Source organism: Schistocerca americana, chromosome 8, assembly GCF_021461395.2.
Source record: "Schistocerca americana isolate TAMUIC-IGC-003095 chromosome 8, iqSchAmer2.1, whole genome shotgun sequence".
Taxonomy (NCBI): Eukaryota; Metazoa; Arthropoda; class Insecta; order Orthoptera; family Acrididae; genus Schistocerca; species Schistocerca americana.
The window spans coordinates 196,154,001-196,178,517 of NC_060126.1; the positions used below are offsets into that span (position 1 = coordinate 196,154,001).

Here is a 24,517-nt window from a genome sequence, read left to right on the forward strand (position 1 = left end):
CTTCCAGGCTCCAACACAGTAGTCTGTTGACCATTCTTTCAAATAATTTACACCATATTCATTAGAGAGAGTGGTCAATAATTAGACAAATTTTGAGTGTCTTTTCCTGATTTTAGAATAGGAATAATAATACCATACACCATTGGAAGAGAAACTCTCCTCCTCACAAATACAATTGAAAAACTTGAGGACATGTTTTATGCTGTCGTTGCTAAGGTATTTAAGAATCTGAGTATGGATTTTTTTTTTTTTTGGGTCCTGGGATTGTGTTGCCACATTCCGCTAAGGTGCTGTCGAACTCACATTCTCTAAACAATATTGTATGATTCAAGGCCTTGTGCACAGGACAAGTAGTTCCAACTCTGCAAGGCATTTCCTGGTCAGGAAATTAGGATGGTAGTTACTGCATGCAAACACTTTGGCAAAATGTGCTGCAAAACATTCAGTAGTGACTGTGGGATCCTTACAGATCTCACCGTTGAGGGGGATGCCAGTAATGCCAGTAACTACACTACTGTAGACAGTGGGTAGCAGAGTTCAATCAAAGCTTGAGCCAACGGGGTATGGCCTCTCATAGATGATACAAACTGTTACCAACACTGCCTTTCCAAAGTGACCAACATGGTGCACGTTTCATTGCTTGGTGGTTTGAGAGAGTAATAAGAAAGTAGTCGCTATCACAGAGGTCACCATGGACATATCGCCAGATCAAGGGTGAGTTGCTTGAGCTGCAGATCATGAGATCTACTGCTGAGTATGATCCATGGGCTGTACTAAAATGTGTTGCAACTCCAGTGTTAAGTAGGCAGACGCCCACTATGGAAATTAACTGTTCTATTATTTGACTCCTGCCAAATGTGGCTTCATTGCCCCACAGTGAACTGAAATCCTCCAGTAAGAGGAAGAGTGGAGGCAACTGTTCCACTAGTTCCACCAGCTTGTGATATGGTATAGATCTGTCTGGGGGTATTTCAATATGTCCGGGGGTATTTAGGTAATAGGTTAGTGACACTTGCTCATTGAAAATGTCAGAGTGGATGAGCTTACAAACTCCTCCAGGTGCCCTCTCCGCATTAACACAATTTTTATAGTTGAATTTGTACTTTGTATCAGTAGCAAATTAGGTTTCTGAGAAATTTGTCTTCTGAAGTGCCATGCAAACTGCAGAGTAAGTAGCAATTAGTGGACAGATTCGTTACGTGGCTAAGACTGCAGTTGCTGTCCCATTGAAGGAGCATCAGATTTGGATCTGAAAAGCAGCAACAAAGGGAAAATGGGAGTGCAAATTATTTTGCAAATGAGTCATGTTTGACCTGTTTGTGTGACTTGCCATCGATATTTATAGACTGTCCCTGGGGGAGGAAGGGCCATGGGTGCCAAGTCAGCCAGAACAGCAGAATTTTTCCGCATTGTGCCTGTGTGGTTTTAGTTTCTGTGGGAATACTCCTGTTGGGACTTTTGGCATAGAAAAGGACCTTTCTTTTCTACAGCCTGCAGCCTGTGGCTCCATTAGCCATTGTTGGTGGTAGATTGTCCATCTAGGAGAGGGGCGGGACACCTTGCCAGATGTCCTCTTCCCTGACGATGCTGGAGGAGGAGGCATTGATGGGTCGGTTAACAAACGTGCTGTTGGGTTTGGGTGTCAAGGGAACTGATGTCCCTTCCCCCAACTGAAAAACAAGCACTGACAAGCAGTTAAGGTCAGGAGTTGCTGTTTGAGATCATGTTAATCACACTAAGTGAGGATTTTAACATAAATTTTGAAAAGTCTAAGTTTGGTGTCATATCAATTGAAGAAAGTAGATTAAACTTTTTTTTAACATAAGACAGGAAGTCATGATTTATATTCCTGGATTTTCTTCTCCCTTTTAAAAACAGTACACATCAGTGAATAAGAGGGGCGAAATTCTGGGCAGGGGGGTTGTTTACAAGGACTACACTCATGGGTTGTCCTTACAGACACCAAACAAGTAGCATCTTCAGCACAACGGAATGACATGTCCAAACCTCTGATGTATAAATATTTTATAAGAGTAGGAAAATAAAGTCTGTCATCTTACCTATCCAGCGTGACCTACAATTTCTCAGGTAAAACATTTACATTGAAGGATAGGATGAAAGCTTGAGTGTCCACCCTACTATCCTTAGATTCTCTCTGAATTTGATGAACAAAATGTACTCCACACCACTACGTTAGCATGCAGTTCCGCAGTTTTAGGTCCCAATGGAAGATGACGCCTTGAATTCTGTTGAACTTGTTATGAGGAGATAAGGTAACTGGTACATCCCCAAGTTTGTCAGTCCTGAAGTCCCTGTGGTTAGTTAAGCATTCAAAGTTTTGATCAACAAAGATCCATTTCTCATTTCTCTATTGCAGCACATTTACAGACCTATCCTGCCTTTTCAATGAAAAACAGTGGCTTCACTGTTGCTGCAGAAGATTCTCGGTCAGTTCTGAAGAACACGACGAACTGTTCATCTCCAGTTATCTTACGTCAACTCTCATCACTCTCTTGACCAAATATGGAAATGCCATGGAGCTGTAAGCCTCTGCATTAAAATCTTACTTTGTCTGCTGAGATGGCCATGCCAGGACCAGTACAGGTGAACTGCCCTGGTGCTACTCACCCACATCAGAGGCTCTTCCCATAAAGACCACCCAGCCATGGCAAAGTCTACCTGGCCATAGTAACCATTATGAGTCACGGTACCTCAGATTGGACAGGCACCTACTCCCACATATACATGGGGGTGTTATAGCTCAGACATCAGCAGTGCATTCCCCGCATTGTCAGGCGGCTACATCTATGAGGGTACTTTATGATTCCCCACACAATGAAATGGCTATCACCCTGGATTTCTGGTGTGAACAAATATCCACTCCAACAGCAGGTGCAGAATGTCTTGACACATGGTGAATGGATTGTATACCATGTAAGGTATCCTTCCCCAAATGGCCCACTCTTGTGAGAAATTAAGAAAAGCGAGGTCAAACACTAAAAGAGGACCATAAGTAAAGCAAACGAGGGAAAGTCTGTGAAATGAGCTAAAACTGGTGGGTGTCCTAATAGTAGCTGAGTCATAAACTTAAAAAGCTTCACAAGGTATAAGATTCGTTTTAGTCACCTCTTACGATAGGCGAGGAATAACTGCTGGTCTATCCTAACCCCCAACACTGCAGCGATGTATTTCCTATCTTAATGTTTGCCCTCACTTGTTTGATTTATCTGTCACCAGTATTTTAGTTTTGTTTGTCTTTATTTTTAGTTTGTGGTATGCACGGTATCAGATAAAATTTTTAACTTTTAATCCATGTCGACCATTATATCATTAGTAAATTTATTTGTTCGCCATTAATTCTGACCTCTTTGGTGCTGCTTTTCATTGTTTGTATAAATAAATTAAAGGATGGGGGGGTGGGGTGGAAATGGGGGGGGGGGGGGGGGGGGGGGGGGGAGAGAGAGAGAGAGAGAGAGAGAGAGAGAGAGAGAGAGATCCCCTCGTCAGATGTCCCTTCTCATCCTTGGCTCTTTCGCAGTGCCATAAACATCTATTTCTGTAGTTTGGTTTTTGAATATATTGAGAATCAATCTCTTTCTCTCTCCATTTAATTCCAGTTTTACTGTTTTCTAAACAGTATTTTCAAGTCTTCTTTATCAAAGCTCTCTAGGTCAATGAACCTGGAATGCATTTTCCTGTTCATCTCGGTAGCTTGCTAAGCTAAGATCATTTTTAGTGCTATTATAGGTTCTCTGTTTCCTTTTCCCTTTTTAAAATCTGAATTGGTTTGGCTCTGAGCACTATGGGACTCAACTGCTGTGGTCATTAGTCCCCTAGAACTTAGAACTACTTAAACCTAACTAACCTAAGGACATCACACACATCCATGCCCGAGGCAGGATTCGAACCTGCGACCGTAGCAGTCGCACGGTTCCGGACTGCGCGCCTAGAACCGCGAGATCACCGCGGCCGGCGCCCTGAATTGGTTTCTTCTACATGTTAGTTAGCTTTAGCATTACAACTTTCTTTAATACTGAGTAGAATTTTTGAAGCATGGCTTAGTAACGCCAAGATTCTACAATTTAAAGTATCACTGGCACTTCCTTTTTTAGGTATGGAAATTATCATTCCATGCTCATAACACACACACACACACACACACACACAAATTTTTACAGCTGTTCTTTCATCACATCTCCAGAATTCTTTAATAACTCAGCAGGGATGTTATATGTTCCCATCACTTTAATTGTTGTCCAAGCTGTTTAAAGCACTGTTGAATTCTAACCTCATAACTGGTGGTCCTATGAATATTTTCCACTTTTTCCATTGGACTTATGTAATCTGAATCCTCTCAGGCATTTCAAGCATGTAGTTCAATGTATTCTTTCCACCTAACTTTTTTGTTTATTTTTTTCCAGGTTCAAACAGAATATTACTTTTATGTTTAAATATGTTGTTAAGAGCTCTACATCGAAACAGCAGTGATTTAATTTTTCAGTACATTTTGTCTATGTTTGCTTTGGCTATGTCTTCTTGTATGTCTCTACTTATTTGTCTCATTCTTGCCGTGATGAGGTGTAAATCCGGAGTATCACTTCCTTGGAATAGGATCTAGTGGCGTTACCTATTTCCCTTGTTCACTGAGGAGGCAAGCAGGCATACAAGCATGTAAATTATTGCCAGTAACACAATTATTATTTCTTTCCTTTCTCAGACGTTATGTCTGGTTAAAAATGGAAAGTGACGTGGACCTTGATCAACCGTGACTTCCTTTTAACTATACGGTATATGTTACATTGCATTTAGGAACTTTCGGGCAATTGAACATGTATCAATAATTACAGATTTCAGTAGTTGTATATATACGTTTGGATGTAGCTGTATTGCGTTGATGTACTGGTGGATATTGTGTGGTATGACTCCTGTAGTTGATAGTATAATTGGTATAATGTCAACTTTATCCTGATGCCACATGTCCTTGACTTCCTCAGCCAGTTGGATGTATTTTTCAATTTTTTCTCCTGTTTTCTTCTGTATATTTTGTGTATTGGGTTTGAATATTTCAATTAGTTGTGTTAATTTCTTCTTTTTATTGGTTAGTATTATGTCAGGTTTGTTATGTGGTGGTGTTTTATCTGTTATAATGGTTCTGTTCCATTATTATTATTATTATTATTATTATTACTGTTATCTTCAACCATCAGGTTGGTTAGCAGCAGCTCACCATGCTTTTCTGCCTTCCTCTTGAAAGCAGTATAAATGGTGGAGCAGGTACACCATGGTTTATGTATTCTAGTCTCAGTTCAACTCTTGTGTTCTTTCCTTCTATTGTCCCTTCAATGATACTTTTTAAGGGCATCATGATGCCTCAACAGAGACCCTTGTGTCCCTTCTGTGTTGGAAAGCCTTTAATAGACGTGGCTCCTATCTCTCTCCACTGGCTGGGAAACGATCTGTTGGTATACTGTAGATGTGGCCTAGAATTTTTTTATGGCAGGTGCTGCCAAGTGAACTTACATAGGATGGGAGATGATTTTTAATCCTTTATCATGCATACTTATTTGTTATTTGACACATATTAAGTACATAAATGAACTGGAAAAACTTTACTGGCCTATAGAATTTGTTTTATACAAGCAGCAGCATACCCTGCTGTAACAGGGAATGGAAGGCACAGAGCGGATTTTACATACTAGAGAATGGAAGGGAAGATGACAATAATTATTTTATGTGAGGGGCAATCAAGATCATGGTCATCAGCGCCATGATGAAAAGTCAGCCTGACGATCTTGTGGGTGGGAACAAAGGCTGTACCACAAGTAAAGCACTTTATAAAGCATTAAAGTTGGCTTCCACCCACACCAATTTAGGGATGAGGCCGTTCACAAAATTCACCTCTCGTGTAGCTCTGGAATCACTATTGGAGAGGATTGTGGCCAGATCTCCATCGAGACTGAGAGCTGCCCTGATATAAGCATATAACACATATGCAAAATATGCTGAACTGAAAGTGGCGCACCACAAACCTCACAATGTGTTGGAACCAGCTGAAAAACATTCCTGTCTGAGCAAAAGAAAGACGAATAAGTTCATCTTTAAAAGAGAGAGAGAGAGAGAGAGAGAGAGAGAGAGATAGTAGGAGTAGAGTGTGGACTGTACAAGAGCTTGGGGGAAGAGGGGCTTTGGAGCCCCTACCCCCTCGAAGCAGTGAACTTCAGCACAAAAAAATATGCCACTTATTCTTGTCCCCTATAACCACAAGTTAAAGTTTCCTGGTATAGAGGTCAAAATCCTGAGCAAACCATCCCCAAAGACACATATGGAGATGGTACAATGGTGACTGAAGCAAAAGACAGCGACAATGGAACTGAAAAAGAATGAAACACAATGACAGTGGGGCAGAGAGACAAAGTGGCAGAGAAAGAGACTGTGGTACACAAGAGCAAGAGAAAGGGATGAGGACACTGATACTGGGAGAGACAGAGAGACAGACAGGAGACAGTGGGGGAGAGAGAGAGAGAGAGAGACACATAGACAAAGGCAGTGAGAGGGAGATACTGACTATGAAAGCTTTGCTACAAAGGAAGACTGGGTAGCAAAATTTGCAATGTTCTGAGCTAAAGTAGTGTGAATGTGTTTTTGGTGAGGAAGATGGAAAGAGGATTGAGGCAGCTAGTTCCCCATTTTTCTGTCAGAGTCTCTTAAATAGGACCATATTTGCCTTTTTTGTGCTCTAACAGGAACATTTTTTAGCTCATAGTAACTTTTTGATTTTCTCTACATTTTATCAAATGTCACCTCCTCTGTATACACTCAGCACTACTCTCTTGTCCTTACATTTTACGTCTCTCTCTCTCTCTCTCTCTCTCTCTCTCTCTCTCTCTCTCTCTCTCTCTCTCTCTCTCACTCTCTCTGCCCATCTCAAAAAGTTATAACCTGTCTACCGTGTCAAATGTGTTGTTTTTTTTTAAAGTCAACAAAGGCAATTTCTGTTTCCTGAGCTGCCATTAGTCTTATTTCAAGAATTAATCATAAGCCACGTATTGCTTCTTGTGCTCATATCTCTGGTAAATTTAAGAATATGTTTTCTTCTTCAGCTTGCACTTATCCCCCATACAGCCAACAGTCACAGCCTCAGATACATTTGCAACAAAATCCCCAGAGTAGTTAGTGCTGATCAGAGATCCACACTTAGTGTGTCTGCCCATGACAGTTTTCATGACATACTAGAATGTCATACAAATGAACTGCAAGTAACCATATACATAGATTTTAAATGCATCAGTGTACATGTACTTGTACCCAGGGTGCAAAAGACAGATTCGGAGACAACTTACATTCCATATCAAGGCATAAATGACAAACATTATGTATTTACTGACATACTCGTCTATATGACAAATATGCTCTCCCAAAGACTAGAAAAATGAGAAGGAAACACACATCTTGGCTATCAGATGAGCTTAGACAGCTCATGAATCTCAGACACTAAATATCTGGCATAGACACATGACAAACCATCCCTGAAAATCAGATTGCTTACATTTAGAAGTGGAAAAGAGGCAATCTATCTGTGAAAAACACTAACCTCAGGCATTAAATGACAATAGACACATATCAGCTATCCTTGAAACAAATTTGTGTGACACCAAGTTGAAGGCAAATTAAAAGCTGCAACTGATCCCATTGTCCCAGTCAAAAAAATAAACCGAAATCTTATGCACATTACAATATTACGCATGTTACTGCCAATACCATATGGAAGAACTCATCATGGGTATCTGATCACCATTTACTGGATTCAATGGCATTATATTCTAAATGATTGGGCTTATTACAGATACACTGCTGCTGCCCATAACATATACTCAACCACTCTTTGGCTGCAAAGATTTTCCTGTGGTCTGGAAACTGGTAGTTGTCAAAACACTTCGCAAGACAGATGCTACCACAATATCCTACAACTATCGACCCATTTCTATTCTTCTGGCATTGTCCATTACCTTAGAATATTTAGTCCACAACCAGCTTACCAACTACATAAATACCTAGTACATAAATAACAACCAGGCTTCCATGAGCACTGCACCACATCATCATCTTTAATAAAAGTAACCTATGGCCTGTACAAGGAAGAGGTGCCTATAATATCCTTTTTAGATTTTAGCAAAGCCTCTGACACTTTACTAATACCTTACTCACCACACTGAGTAACCTAAAATTTCCTCCAAGTTCAGTACAATGGTACAGTAGTACCTGACATCACCAACAAAGAGTCACATTCATGTCTGGGTACACACAGTTGCAGTGGAAACAGGTAGTATCACACATCCCCCAGGATTCGGTATTAGGTTCAATTATACTCTTCTCAATCCATCCAAAACTCGATTGGTCCTCATTCGTCATTAGCCCGAAACTTTGGGAATCTCTCCCGTGTTTAATGGAACAAACAAATTTCTCTCCACCAGAAAGAGTCTAGGAGTGGTAATACATGAGAATCTAAACTGGGCTGAGCACATAACTACAATGTGTGAAAGGCATCGGCATCTCTTCATGGCCTACAAAAATACGAAGAACCCTTCCCTCTTGACCTGAAAAAAAAACTCTGATTTAACTAATTCACAGCCACCTCTCTCTAGGTAGGTTTGTAAAAACCTCAAGAAGTTTATTGTCACGAAAACATCTCACATATTTCAACATGACAGCATCTAGATCCTGACCACATAAACACAACTACATTTCTTTGCTCTCAGTCACAGTGTATAAACATAAACTGACTAAGGTGCAGTTGCTCAACTTCAGTATTGTGAGCCACTGTGGCTTACTAAAAATTTTACCGCAAGAGTAATTTTCTTTCAACAGTTCTTTTCCAAAGAATGATATAAATTTCAAACTGAGATTGTTCAAGGTTTACATAAAAATTTTATGAGCCATAACAACAAAACTTTATTAGAACGAGGTAGCGCATCATCTTATTTAGCACTTCTAATTTTATTTGCTCCCCAGACATTGAAAGTGGAGATAAATTATTGTGTACTTACATGTTCAGTGATTGAGTCAAGTGATGATGTGGCTTCATCAAAAACAAGTATTGGGGCACCTTTCAGCACAGCTCTCGCTATGGCTACCCGCTGTTTTTCACCACCTGACAGTTTCAGTCCTCTCTCACCAACCTTTTGAAAACAATAACAGCAAGTTGAAATTAAAATATTTCTTCCAAGTACTCATTATTGTACTAGCCAAAATAGAAAAAATGTACCTGTGTGCAATAGCCCTGTGGCCACTGCTGGATGGAATCATGCAAGTCTGCTAATCTTGTTGCTGCGTAAACATCTTCGTCTGATTTGTTGAGGTTTCCATAATGAACATTGTACATGATTGTATCATGAAACAACACAGAGTCCTATGAAACATAGTTTACACATTAACTTCTTTTCCTGTGGCATTTATAATTCTAATATACATTATGTCAAATATTGATCCAAAATCCTATTAAGCATAAAATGTGTTGATTCTCTACAAATTTAAGTAACGGAGTTAGCAATGGTAGCTGCTGACCTTATAGTAGAGGCACTAAGTGTAGGGCAAGCACAAAGAAAAAATGAAACCTTGTAGTTCAGGTAATGGACTAATTAGACAAACATATGTACACTGCTACATTGTCCTGGCACTGTAGCTGGACTGTACTCTCAAGAAGAATTGAAGAATAACCATGTTCTAATTCTTATTTGTGACCAGATCTGCCACTTAATGCCTCCCACTATAAATACATCCATTATTTTCACTCATTCTCTTGTGATTGTTTCACACACCATATTCCAGGAGGGAGAGGGAGAGGGGCGGGGGTTGTTGATGGGACTAATTAGTAAGAAGTATACCTGTGGTACAATAGCAATGGACTTTCGCAGACTGTCCAGATCAACATCACGGATGTCCTGTCCTCCCACCAAAATCTGCCCAGTTTGTGGCTCAAAGAATCTGTAGAGCAACCTTACAATAGAGGACTTTCTGCAAAAAAAGAAAGAATAATTACATATTTAATACCTACCAAGAAAATTTTATATATACAGGTGATTCAACTATATATGTAAATTAGAGCTAACAGGATACATACCCAGTACCAGAACCACCAACAATAGCAACTTTGCTACCAGCAGGAATGGAGAATGAGAGTCCATTGAGAACACTTTTGCCAGGTCCATACGAAAAATGTACATCTCTGAAATCAATAGTTGCCGTTGATGGGGTAAGTGACAACACTGGAGCCCCAGGTTTTGTCTGAAGAAAACAGAAACCACTCTGATACAATTCTGAACTGGCTGTGTAATCTCATCATACATCTCCCTTGTGAATAGATGTTCAGTCAAAATTACATATGCTGCTCTTCAATGAAAAAACTCACAAAACTTAGGAAAAGTTGGGTCTTTCCTATGAAATATTTAACCCCAGTTCTAATCACGCATGTCAAGTAGTAAAAATACTATGAGAATGAGATAATTAGAAGAATTAAACACACTCAAAATTATCAAATTAAAGGATGATATGATGTTCCATTCAAACAAAACAAAATTCAGTACTTCCTAATGAAATACCAAAACTGTAGGAAACAGTGTGTCTCTAAAAGAACCTCAAAGCACATTACTATGCTGATTAGATAAGTGAATCTAGTAATGTTAGTAAAACAGCCTGAACTGTAGTATTTTAATGCAAGGAATGCCAGCCTGCAGTAATATAGCACAGCACTAAGGGGAAAGGAAGTGTTGCCATGTGAGCCAAATACAATATGTGAGACTTTTATAGAAAAATATGATTCCTGAAGGGTAAAGGAGCATAAGCCAATTTCTGCAGTTTTGGCTTAAAACAATATTCGTAATACTCGCAGACTGCTTCATTTGTGGAAGAATCTTTCCAGTTCTTCACCTGCCCATAGGTGATTTATGCAGTGCTAAAAACACGAGGGTGCATGTTCATTTAACACTAGGTATATCAAGCACTGTCTGGAGCAGGACTGCCCTCTTTCTTCCACAAACAAAGGACTGTCAGGTACTTCAAACACAGTTTCAAGTCAAAACTGCAGAAATTAGACTTCTATCCTTTCAGCTTTCAGGTTCACTATTTAGTAAGACAAGCAGGGGAAAATTTAGCAATAGACTCATCTAAATTGAGGAATTCCTTTTGCCTGTGGAGTGTTACAGAACATGTCCTGAAAATTATTTCAAAGCTTAAAACAAAACTATCCATTGGCTTGGATAACATTTCGTCTAGGTTACTTGAGGAATAAAAAGTGTATTAATAACAAAAACAGAGGATTAATGTCTAACATTTTCTTGACAATAAGGTTTTTAAAAAACTGAGCACATACTCTGCTTGGGGATGGAAAACGGCTGTGTCCTTTCCAAATAAACCATCCCAGCATTAGCCTTATGAAACTGAGAAATTGCAGAAACCCTAAATCTGGATGGCCAGACAGTAAGACGCAGTCCTCCCATATATCAGTCCCCAGTGTTACCAACGCTCCACCTCACCTCACTCATTATGGTTGTGTGGGGCCAGCATCTATGTGATGGCTGTTACAAAACTACACTTTCTTGTAGAGGTTACTTCCACCTCTGTATAAAACTCCTGTTTCACAGTTTCAATAAGCTTTCATTCAAAATACCTTGGATAAAATAGAATCTTATGCTCCAAAGAGATACAGTACAAAATTATTAATGGGTTTATAAAACTACTTTACATAGTGTTTCTATTGTCTATGCTAAACAGCTGATCCCACTACATTACAGCATTTCAGAAACCTTCTATTGCATATCCAGTACACACTTAAACAAAAGGGCCCACAATACAATACAAAGGGGAAAGGACACACTCAAATAGTAATTCAAAACATAATTTGCTATCACACACTGTGTACTGAATATACATTGTAATTTTGCTGAAGCTGAACCTTTTTACACAATTCAATTTGAACAGGTTTGTTCGTGCACTTTGAAGATGATGTGTAACTCACTATGTGATATAGTATTTACTAATACTACTTTCTGTCTTCAGAGATCCAGCTTTTCATGTCTTTTGCATGTTTTGTCTGTATCCTCTCATTATCAGTACAATTAACAATTAATTATTTGCGATGTATTCACCCCAGGGGAGATTTAACAATAAGGTATCTGAAAACCCACCATATAAAGAGGTGACCAGAAATGAAGCTTACCAGGGTTTTTACTGTAAAAGTGCCATGAAATAGATTGTATGAACATTCCTAGAAGGAGATACTACAATGATTTATTTTAGCAATGTTTTGAGATAATTATGCTCTACCCATGGAAAAAGACCAAAACAATGGAAACTAACAGGAATGTGTTAACGAAGTGTGACTAAATACCAGGAATGATGTAAAGGGCAAATAAACATCACTAATCTTCCTCATTGATAACCTTAACCTTGCATAGCTTGAGGTAAAATGTCTGACTAAGATAGCTTACATTGTTTGCTGTAAAAGGATGAGAGGTATGGAGCGTTTATTCGAACACAGAGTACAGTCAGTATTCATAACTATGCTTAAACATGATATCTAAATAAACAACAAGAGTGACAAATAAGTGTGAATTTTATTCCATAACTGCAAAGCCATACATTTTCAGAGAAAAAGCGGATCTGCTATTGTCCAGTAGCAGAATTACACTAGAAGGAAAGCAAGTTTTCAAGACGCAGCAATTGTAAATTGTAATAAAAATTTGGTAGAAGTCAATAGCTTGTGGGAGTAAGGAAGAACTGAATGAATGGCCACTGCCAAACTGTGACAAGAACAAAGTTTACCAGCAGAAAACTGATGAGTACAATGTGCTCAACTTCGATGGCTCCTTCACAACCTGCACCATCTAATTCCTTCCTCCCAGTACCAGCTTCTCATATGTATCTACTACTTTCGTAATAAATTCAATGCATGCCTGCTTCAGAATTGTAAATTACTTTTGTAGGAACCCTGCCTGTATTCTGATTTTCACTACTGTATGAGGGACACAAGTTAATAACCCAACGTACCTTGATACTGGAATCAACTGTCATAAGAGTGAACATTGTCTGCATGTCTATGAGAGCTTGGCGCACTTCACGGTATACAGATCCCAAGAAGCCCAATGGCACAGACAACTGAAAGAGTAGACCATTCACTACTACAAGGTCACCAACAGTCATTTGCCCTGTACAAACAGAAATTACAGCAGCAATAAATATAACTGAAAATATTTATCAATGCAGATCAAAAGTTGTGGTTCAATATGGTGTGTAGGAAAGTTAAATCAAAAAGTGTGCAAAGCTGTATCACTTGTTGAACATCTCCCCCATGCTCAATTCACAGGTACTATCTACTATAAAATGTCAAATTCCCATAGACAATTTTTTTTTTTTTTTTTATCTGTGAAACAACTCTAGCACTGTGCAATGTACTTCATTCTTCAGAATAGAACTTAGTGCTCAATCCAGAATTGTTCATTCACATAAAAATCAGTGAAGGAAAATATGGATGATGCAGAGGACATTCAAACTTCAGATCTGAGATTATCACAACAGCTTCGTGAGCTATGCATTGTCATACTTCAACATACTGACAGCAATCAATTTTTGACCAATTTAAGAGCAAAGATTATTATAAAGTTTGAATATGAAGTAATGGTAGCAGTAGTCTTTGTGTTGTGCTTCAACGCCATCTTTTCCATCCTCAAAAACAGTTTGTACAATCTTCCCTGATGATACATCTCAAACTGCCCTATATGGGTGATAAAGAATAGGCCATGTCTCACTATCACTTCTGGGCAATGCCGAAAACTTTGTGAAACTAGAGGATAAAAGGGGTGCTGGTGTGAGAATGTTCTCGTTATGCCATTTACTGTGACACCATCTCACATCATAATGGTCACAATGACACCAATGTTCTATGGAGTCATAAGACATTGCACCTGAAACATATAGGAGCATTAGCTACTGCCATATTTTTTTTTCTAACTTCTGATATCATTTACACACTTGCTCTGACAAATATGCATCACTATAATTGACTTTTATTCTGTGACAAATTACAATTGGACAAAATTAGAATTAATTTAATAGCTTCAGCTGCTGATGGTCGTTGATATATATCAACGGGGACAGGTGAAAATGTGTGCCCTGACCTGGACTTGAACCCGGGATCTCCTGCTTACATGGCAGACACACTATCCATCTGAGCCACCGAGAGCACAGAAGATAGTGCGACTGCAGGGACTATCTCGTGCACACCTCCCACAAGACCCACATTCTCACCTTGTATGTCCACACACACTACATTCGTAGTGTCCCACCCCAACACACTCATTACTCGTGGAAGACATTCTTACCAAGTCTCGTAAGAGTTCAGAAAATGTGTGTACATCCGCACAGTATTGCCAGACCTATATACTTATATGGATATGGTGTGTGTTCTTTTGGACATGTCCGAAAGAACAGATACCATATCCATATAAGTATATAATTACAATTGGTTCCTTCCTCTAGCCACACAGCTAAGGTACAGGAAGCCATGTTCATTTAAAGTTGCTAATAGAGCAGCCTGTTTTTACTTTTTGTGTTTTTGCATTAACGACTGTGCATTTGTACCAGAATACTATACATCTCTATATCACATGGTTTAAAAAGTGCTCTCCACTTATCCCCTAATGGCACAGTACAGCGAGATTCTGATGATGATACAAACGTTGAGGGATAATATAACAACAAAAACAATCAGTTATTGACAAAATTATTTAATCTACTCACCAAGTGGCGGCATAACACACACATAAAAGATGGTTGTAATTGACAAGCTTTCAGAGCCAGTGACTCCTCCTTCGGGGAGGAGGGGTGAAGGAAAAAGACTGGAGAGGTCTAGGGAAAGGGATAGATTTCAGGAAAGCCACCCAGAATAGAAGGTCGGGGGAGACTTACCGTATGAGATGAGAAGGAAATTCTCTTTCCTAGAGTCTTTCCTTGTCATCCCATACAGTAAGTCCCCCCTGACCCATGGTTCTGGGTGACTTTCCCATAATCTGCCCCTTTTCCTTAATCCCTCCTGCCCAAAGAAGGAGCCACTGGATCCGAAAGCTTGCCAATTACAGCCAACTTATGTGTGTGTTCTGCTGCCACTTGGTAAGTAGGTTTTTTTATCCATCCAATTAAAAAACTTTCTGGGATGATGGAGAAGGATAAACGTATAAGGGTACATGTATCTATTTGAGGTAAGGCATCCTAGTCCGGAAACAAAAATCATTACTTCTGACAGAAGAAAATATGTACTGGTACTGTTGCTGCTTAAATTGTAGGGTGAGCAACTTTCAAAGGCAGTAGTATGGACCCATTAAAGAAAAAGTGCGTGTAGTAACTATGGGCTCTATAATGCACACCTTATGAGCAATGGGCACTTGCTAAGAAGATGCACAGTAGCAAAGATAAAATGCTCGTACCTCTTAAGGCATGCATTTTAGAGCCCATCTGACTACACTTTTTTTTTCTTATTTTGGTCCAGATTTTAGCAGTAACAGTACCGGTACGTCTATTCCACTGTCAAGAGGTATAAGAACGATTTTCGCTTTTAGCTTTCATTTCTGATTTATGAACCAATATTTCTTATCTCAAATGGTTGCATTTACCCTTCTCCATCATTCCTGAGAGTTTGTATCATCATCATCATCATCATCATCATCATCATCATCATGGAATCACCCTGTATCTTGAATTTTTGTTACATATTTATGACTCATTGGCTGCACCCTGACATCTGAGTATTATCAACAGTACTTCATTATGTTCGCAGAAAATCTGCTTCGTAGCTGTTATGTAAATCAGACAACTAATGAAGCGAACTGAATATCATAAAAGGCTTCCACAGTAAATGGTTTTGGCAAATGTGACCTAGAGAATACTTCCACCAGTCTTAATACTGGATGACATCCACATGCTAAGCAAATACTGCTGAACAAATCTTTGCATATAAAATTTACTTTTTCTGCAGCCTAACATTATTTTTAGATATCATAATTCTAGGCCCTTAGAACTATTCCCAAGTAATTCTTTTATTCATTCACTTTTTGCAGACCTCATGAAGGAGAAATTGCAGGGTTTTGGTACAAAGCAAGATATACATTAACAAAACACAAAGAATGGTGAATTCTTAATCTGTTTAGTGAATTAACTATCACTACACCATTTAATGCTATTTGTGCAGATGCCAGCTAAATTTAATCACGTAAATTAGGAAGAAAACTCATTATGGAAGCAGGTGTTTCTTGTCAACCATACTATATAGCTGCTGTTCACCTGCCGTTGGTAGCTTAATATTTACTTCATTACAATGATAATTTTGAAAGAAAATGTTTGCCTAAATCTGTAAATATTGTGTCTTATTTACAGTACATTACTACCTGTTATGCAGCTTTACAGTGAACACTGTTACCTTCCATGTAGCAAACAGAATTTTTCAATCCTTGAATCTACATATCCAGTTAATTTGTGCAAGCAAAAGCTAATAAGGTACTTTTTTTTCTTTCAAATCACTTGAGATTCTCAATTTCTCACTTTATGTTAGACATGAGCTTGTTGAATATCTTCTCATGAGAGAGAATGTCTACACAAGTTCTTTTTGTGTCTTGTGTTGTGAGTTTGTAAATCAAAGTTCAGCTGGAAACGTCGGCAACAAAGACTGTTTAAGAATAAGTGTATTAGGAAGTTAGAAAAAGATTTCTGCAAGATGAATGGTTATTTATTTTATACTATATTCTTGCTGCTCACTTCTGCTTTATTTACTTCAGGTGCAATAACAGGTGGTGAAATGTGTAAAATAAGACAAAAATTTTGTGTTTGGGTCAACACAATGAGAGATTATACTGAACTTTGCTGCTTGATTATTTGATGATTGTAACATCAACACAGAATCACCTTGTATCTAGAATTTTCATATTTATGACTCATTTGCTGCACTCTGGCATCCGAGTATTACCAATAGTACTTCATTATGATCACCTTATATTTCAGCTGGATTCGAAGTAATTTCACACAGTCTATTTAGTTTAGTGCACGAGTGTCATTTCTACTAAGGGCCCCAAAGGAACTGTCTGAAAACACATTATACTAATAACCCAGTAGCAGCATTTAATTATTTAGTTAAGTAGCTTGCACGACGACACTTTCGATGTAATTTAAATTCCTCCCAATCCCGAGTTTTAGATACTGTCTGACAACTGGGTGCACAAAATTCATGTGGAATTTTCAGCACCACAATCATAATATATTAATAGATTTGTTGCAGCCAAGCTGGCCATTTGGTGCATGAAGTACAGAACTAGTTCTCTATTCACTATTATTATTCTCAGTCACTACAGAATTTCACCAGCGATTCTGTTCTCGTCCTACAGATTAAATCATAATATAATAAACTACATATTACTATTCACATTTCATTACAAATTCATTTTTTCTCCCTTTTATAAAAAAATTTTGAACTTTTTAAAACTATTCTGGTCGCCTTTGTCAGAAGTAAAATTCCTGCTGTAACATGTTAATCACTTCCTTGTACATGCAGTTCTACTGGTGTCTGTATGATTTTTTGGGCAGATTCACACTCTCCATACCACAAAGAACGAAATTATGCGAGTTTCATACATAATGCCATTGACAAAATAGGCTCCTTGTCTGTCAAATACATCGGACAAAAAATTATTCTTCCTCAGTACTCACAGTGATGCTGTTAACGCCAACTCTAGACTTGATAATGGCCTCTATTCAGTGAGGAAGAGTGTATGCCAAGTTCTTCAGGTACACTATATTCATCTACAGGCAATCACTCACTGACCGTCACATCCTGCAGAGCTACCAAATTATGGAGATGTTGACAACTGCATTTCCTTTGCTGCTCCAAATAGTCCCAGACATTAAGGTCACACTACAATCATGTGCACCTCCAAACACGATAGCTCCTTTCTGGTCTAGTGTCAGTCAAGCTGTTAAAGGGTGCCTGAGTGTGCTTCAAAGCAGCAACACATATTTGCAGCCCTGCGAGCAGAGCTGTTGCCAGCTTGGAAGATGGGAATGTCCACAGCTTCTCATCACGAAGAAGGAGAATAAAAGCCAACTTGCTCATTAAGGATGTTTATAAGCAATGGCCTTTTGTGAGGTACTCAACTCACAAATTACCACTGCAAGCAGTTCCATTCAAAATGTCATTCAGAAATTGAGTGAAGTGGACCTGCAGTCACTGACAGTAGAAATTTCGGTCAGGTTCGAAACCTATAGTAAAGACAAGGTATGACAACTGTCTCAGATTCCTGTAGTTTAGGAAGTTTTCATAACCACTTTCCTTACACCATGTTACATGACTGAGTGGAATATCATTCCTTGTAACATGCTTGTCGGTAAGTGTTGATACACCAACAAATAGGGAAATTTTATTCACAGTGCGATCATGTCCAAATAGGATTCTATCTATATAATAGAGGGAAACATTCCACGCGGGAAAAATATATTTAAAAACAAAGATGATGTGACTTACCATACGAAAGTGCTGGCAGGTCGATAGAAACACAAACAGACACATACATACACACAAAATTCAAGCTTTCGCAACAAACTGTTGCCTCATCAGGAAAGATGGAAGGAGAGGGAAAGACGAAAGGAAGTGGGTTTTAAGGGAGAGGGTAAGGAGTCATTCCAATCCCAGGAGCGGAAAGACTTACCTTAGGGGGGAAAAGGACGGGTATACACTCGCGCACACACACACACACATCCATCCACACATATACAGACACAAGCAGACATATTTAACGGTCTTTAAATATGTCTCGCGCACACACACACATATCCATCCACACATATACAGACACAACCAGACATATTTAACGGTCTTTAAATATGTCTGCTTATGTCTGTATATGTGTGGATGGATATGTGTGTGTGTGCGCGCGAGTGTATACCCGTCCTTTTTCCCCCCTAAGGTAAGTCTTTCCGCTCCCGGGATTGGAATGACTCCTTACCCTCTCCCTTAAAACCCACTTCCTTTCGTCATTCCCTCTCCTTCCCTCTTTCCTGATGAGGCAACAGTTTGTTGCGAAAGCTTGAATTTTGTGTGTGTGTGTGTGTGTGTGTGTGTGTGTGTGTGTGTGTGTTTCTATCGACCTGCCAGCGCTTTCGTATGGTAAGTCACATCATCTTTGTTTTTAAATAGGATTCTATCTATGTAGACCTGACTTACTCTTACTGATCTACGTAACTTAATCATGCATATGTACCAGTTAACTGCCATTATTTACATAAGTGTTGATATTTGGTCCAGTAAACTTTATAATAAGGGCTATTTCCTTCCTTCTTTACAAAACTAAATTGTTATCTAACAAGATACTTGATTAGAGCATTTAAATATGTTTTGTTACTGGGGAAATATTTAAACATTTCTTTCAGTACACAAACCAACATTTCTAAGTGGCGGTGGGCATAATTAAAGAATTACCACAACATGCAATAGTAAACTCACCTGCAGCAATTTGCTTGGCAGCCATCACCATTATAAGACTTAAAGCACCACTAAAAATAGCATTTTGGCCAAAATTAAGCAAAGCAAGACTGGTACTTGTCTTCAGCGAAGCTTGCTCATAGTCTTTCAGTACCCGATCATATCTGTCTGCCTCATACTGCTCATTGTTGAAATACTGTGAGAGGTAAAAATCATCAAACTGTAATATCCAAAGTCACATACACAAATGTTGAAATTACTTAACTGCATCAAAATTAAACAGACTTTAAACAACAACTCTGAACATCAGGCACAAGTCTGTTTCATTTGTTGCTACCTGACTTGAGCAACATGAAGTAAATCCAAACAAACTATCCATAAATAATGCTATGTTAGTGTTACTGAGAGAGAGGGAGTAATGCTCTCTGTATAACAGCACTGGAAATTGCACTGTTGTAGAATATCCAGATTGTGGATAAATGTTGAGTAACACAAATTAGATTCATGCAGAAAGTATATGTATATGTATTCAATATTATCTCTCTCTCTATCACTCTCACACACACACACACACACACACACACACACACACACACACACACACACAATTTTAGGAATATTGACAAAGTTTCAGAAAACATATTCATCTTGCCTGTTGTTCAACAAGTGCAAGAACGCAACTAAAATTAAATAGAAACAAAATCTGCTTACAAATTACTGGAGAAGGGCTTACACAAATAATAAGGAATTGTGTGTTCATTTGCTGTTATAAACATTTAACAAAATAGAGGGATAAAGTACAGACAAGAAAAATTATGGAATACCCTCTTAAAGCTAAAATTTACCAGCACACAGTAGCAATTGAATGTAGCATGTGGAATTCAAATTATTATTTCTGTCAATTCTGTTCATTTGCTCCATTCACCATGACCTCCAGCTTTCATCAGCCAACTACAATATAGTTACTTTTTCATTTTATGAACATAGGTGCTAAAGTATATACAAGTAAAAATATATTTACTAAGAAATAAGAGCAGACTATTTACAGTAGAAAACATGAAATGATGATAAAGAAACTGTAAATATTAAATGAGGAGACAAAAAAATCTCTTCAAATCCTGGACCAGGAAGTTGTTGAGTTTACTATTACTTTCCTTGCAGATTTTTGTCTCTTCTGATTCAGACTAGAATTTACTTTACATTTTTCTTTACCTCTTTCTAATTCCTATCCATCTTTACCACTCAATTAAAAAATTTTTTTTTAATTTCTGAAAGTTCAAGACCTGTCTTCTCTGATTGTCAGTCTAGGCAATTATCTACAGAATAAGATAAATTCTTGCAGTTGTTCTTCAGCAAAAGGAAAACTGACAATCACTCTTCATTTAAATGTCTATTTTGCTGTGAAAATGTTCAAATGAGAACATTCATTCTGATTTCAAAGCTTGGTATAATTATAATAAAACAGAAACACAATTGTTCATATATTTTCATATTACTTTTCATCATCAAAGAAACACTATACTTGTGATTCTATGCCCAGAAAATTGAACACTAACACAGGAGTATTTGAAATTGGAATTCTTTAAAACAATTTCACACAAATGAACAACTTACAAATGTAGTACATAAAGCTTCTGATAAATATTTTGAGCAATACACCTGTGCAAAGATAAAAATGCTGTACTCTGACAAGTTTAACAGTGATCTGATCTGCAGCAGCACCACCCACAAACAATGAGAAACTGAGATTTTTCTGTGATAAAATGCTCACTTGGTATTAGGTAATTTTAGGTTTAAGACCTAGTCGAATCATTTCACTGTACATTTCCCATTGTTTTTGGATAAATTATGCAGTAGATTCTATTAACAATCCCTTAAAAACACAACTAGGGTCCTGTTTCTTTTTCTCAGGTAAGTCACTGAAGGAAGGCAACATACATTAGATATAGTAATAGCCTTTTAATGGCCAGAAGATGGTGACAAAACATTATTTGAAATAAACCAAAAATAGCATCTTCATATTTAGAAAAAAAATCATAAAAAGACATTTGCTGAATGTCATGAGGTCAACAGCTTTTTGAAATGATTTTTGCATCTATTTCACTCTCAGGTTCCCAGATGTAGCAGAAATTGTTGCTATTTTTGTCCACAGGGTCATGTAACACCACCTTTTAATGTAAAATGTCACTTTTTTGCATTGTCTCGATTCCCGAAAAGCCAAAAACTAGAAATGAACCACTGGAATTTATCTATACCTATAGCTACACTCATGTAAATCGCTGTGAGGTGCATGGCAGAAGGTACGTCCAATTGTACCAGTTATTAGTTTTTCCCCATTCCATTCACATGTGGAATGTTTGTTGCATACAATGACAAATGTGAAAATTGCATTTCCATTTCCATTTATTTTCACTGTTTGTCTCTCTCCCTCTCCAGCTTCATTTCTCTATCGAGATAGACGAGTGTATCCTCCCTTCCCATTGCTTTTTATCCATAGCTATTCTCAATATTTGTTTTATTCCCATCTACCTTGGATCTCCCAATTTATATTCTTCCCACTGGCTCTTCAACTGCCTTGTTCCTTTTCATCTTGAGGAAAGGTCATCAGAGACAACAGTATTATTTTAGTGAATTTCTGTCCACTGCCACTGATCAGATCACTGTTTCACTGGTTTCAACAAATGGCCTTTCAAGAGATCTTCACTGAAGCTTATATTCATGTTAAACAACAGCTTGGTTGTAGTCCACATTGCTTTACCTTAACAGTTTCATAGTTAATTAAAGAATCAATAGCCTTGTTTCCTGCTTCGTTCTCTGCCCTGTTCATTTGAACACGGAACTTTGTACGCCACTGTGTGATTGCGAGTGTGAAAGCAGCATATGTAGCAACACAGCCCAAGGAAACAGCAGCAAATTCGGAACCATACCGAGATCCCTGAAAACAGAAATATATTTTTTTTATCTGCTGATCAAAGGTAATAAGCTGACAGTCGGCATTACACACAAATCAGCTACAGTAGAATGGAAGAACTGGTTAGCTGACCTGGGGAAAGATTAGTTTGAGTCCCAGAGATATGTAAGATCATACAAGGCATTACTGACCACACTGCAACTTATGTTAGCAGACTGGTTGAAGAAAGACAACACACACTTCTAGTATTTGTAGATTTAGAAAAAAAAAAGATTCAGAAGTAATAGAACACTGGAAGTGAAATGTTATCTACAGCATTAAATTGTAGTCTGGTTTCTGTGCAAGAATGAAGATCTGAAAGGAAAGCAGTAGTTGAGAAGATAGAGGGGCAGAGTTGGAGTCTATCTTCAATGGTGTTCAATCTGTACATTGGGCAAGCAATAAACAATACTAAACTAAAATTTGGAATGGGAAGAAAAAATAAAAACACAGTTTGCCAACTACATTGTCATTGTGTTAGAGAAATTTAAAGTCTTGGAGAAAAGACAATTGACCATGCCTTGGAAAGAGGTTACAAGATGAACACCAAGAAGAATAGACAAGTGTTAAGGAGTGTAGATGGATAAATCTGGTGACAGTGATGAACTGAATTAAGAAATGAGATGCTCTAAAAATAGTGGAGGAATTTTGCTATTTGGGTACAAAATTGATGGTAGCAGAAAAGTTATAAAATGTACATTGGCAATAACAAGGAAAGCATTTCTGAAAGAGGAATTTGTCAACATCTAATATAAATTTAAGTTTTGGGAAGTCTTATGAAACCATTTGTCCGGAGTGAGTGGGAAACATGGACAATAGACAGCATATACTCAAAGAAAATAGAGAACTTATAATGTACAGAAGAATGATAAGGATTTGATGGGTAGATCGGATAACTGATGAAAGGATACTTAATGTAATCATGGAGTAAGGAGCATTATAGCACAACTTGACTGAAAGAAAAGATGAGACGATCAGAAACGTCCTAAGATGACAAGGAATAGTTAATGCGGTTACGGAGGAAACAACTGGTAGTAATGAAAGTGTATGACTGGAAAGATAAAGCCAACAACACACGAGAATTTAGTCAAATTGTTGAGGATTCAAAACTGTATACATAGTGGTAGATCTGCGTGGTAAGTTAATGTAAACATGTCAATGTACTTGCTTTGGCCTGTAGATATTGGAATTACTAACTAAAAAGACTCTGTTCTAGTGGAAACCTGCTGGTTGTTTTTAAAATAAGGCTGGGTAGACACCGATTGCACTAAAACGAATAAATGAGGAATGACAGAAGCTTCTACTACTAGATAGAAAAGCTACATGTAGTAGGAGTAAGGACACTCACCAGATGCCTATTACACAAAGGATATGAGTGAACTGTGTTCCAGAGTGTGAGTTTACATACAAAATTCATCAGTCCATCACATGAATGAAATTAAAAAAAAAAAAGCACATGCACAAGGGATAAATTAAATGTATCCAACACAGCCCACATCTCAAATTTAACAAATACTACACCTTCCATACAAGGTGGCATTTTCTCTGATAGCGTTGAAACTGCATGATTCAACTACTAACAAAACAGATACTAGCATGTGCGTTCTGTTTAAAATAGAAGTACCAACAACTGCACATTAAGGGATAGGTAACTGAATCAAATAAATTCAAAAATATTAGATGCACCCAAAAAACTGCCAGTTATTACAGATGACTGATTTAAATTAAAAATAACTCTCAATTTTCACTAATATGTAACACAATTATAATATTAATGATCTAAGCACGTACTAACCAGTATAGCGCTCACAAGGGCCAGCTCAAATACTGTGGGAACCACGTTGAACACCATGGCAGAGAGAACAAAATTGATGCCACGGCTACCTCTGTCTATTGTCTGTAACAGAAATTAAAAGTATTATTTTAGTATACAGATCAACTTGTTAAGACTGTCTTAAATTTATAAGCATGCATGGAATGAGAACATGCTGTCCTCAGTGCTTTGTTTGTATGCTCTTCACATCAGAATTTGGCATTCACTATAATGATTTTCTATT

At 38.0% G+C, this 24,517-nt stretch overlaps 1 protein-coding gene across 2 annotated transcripts in view; it reads right to left on the minus strand.

The window, feature by feature from the left end:
* The window catches only part of LOC124544621 (iron-sulfur clusters transporter ABCB7, mitochondrial), a 71,948-nt gene that overhangs the window by 3,874 nt on the left and 43,557 nt on the right, over positions 1-24,517 (minus strand). For both annotated transcript variants that reach the window (XM_047123221.1, XM_047123222.1), the window contains exons 5-12: positions 24,256-24,357; positions 22,269-22,445; positions 19,532-19,706; positions 13,042-13,199; positions 10,118-10,281; positions 9,882-10,011; positions 9,263-9,406; positions 9,045-9,176 (exon numbers count right to left, since the gene is read on the minus strand). In XM_047123221.1, coding sequence (XP_046979177.1) covers positions 9,045-9,176; positions 9,263-9,406; positions 9,882-10,011; positions 10,118-10,281; positions 13,042-13,199; positions 19,532-19,706; positions 22,269-22,445; positions 24,256-24,357 — 1,182 coding nt within the window. The remainder of the gene's footprint in view (positions 1-9,044; positions 9,177-9,262; positions 9,407-9,881; positions 10,012-10,117; positions 10,282-13,041; positions 13,200-19,531; positions 19,707-22,268; positions 22,446-24,255; positions 24,358-24,517) is intronic.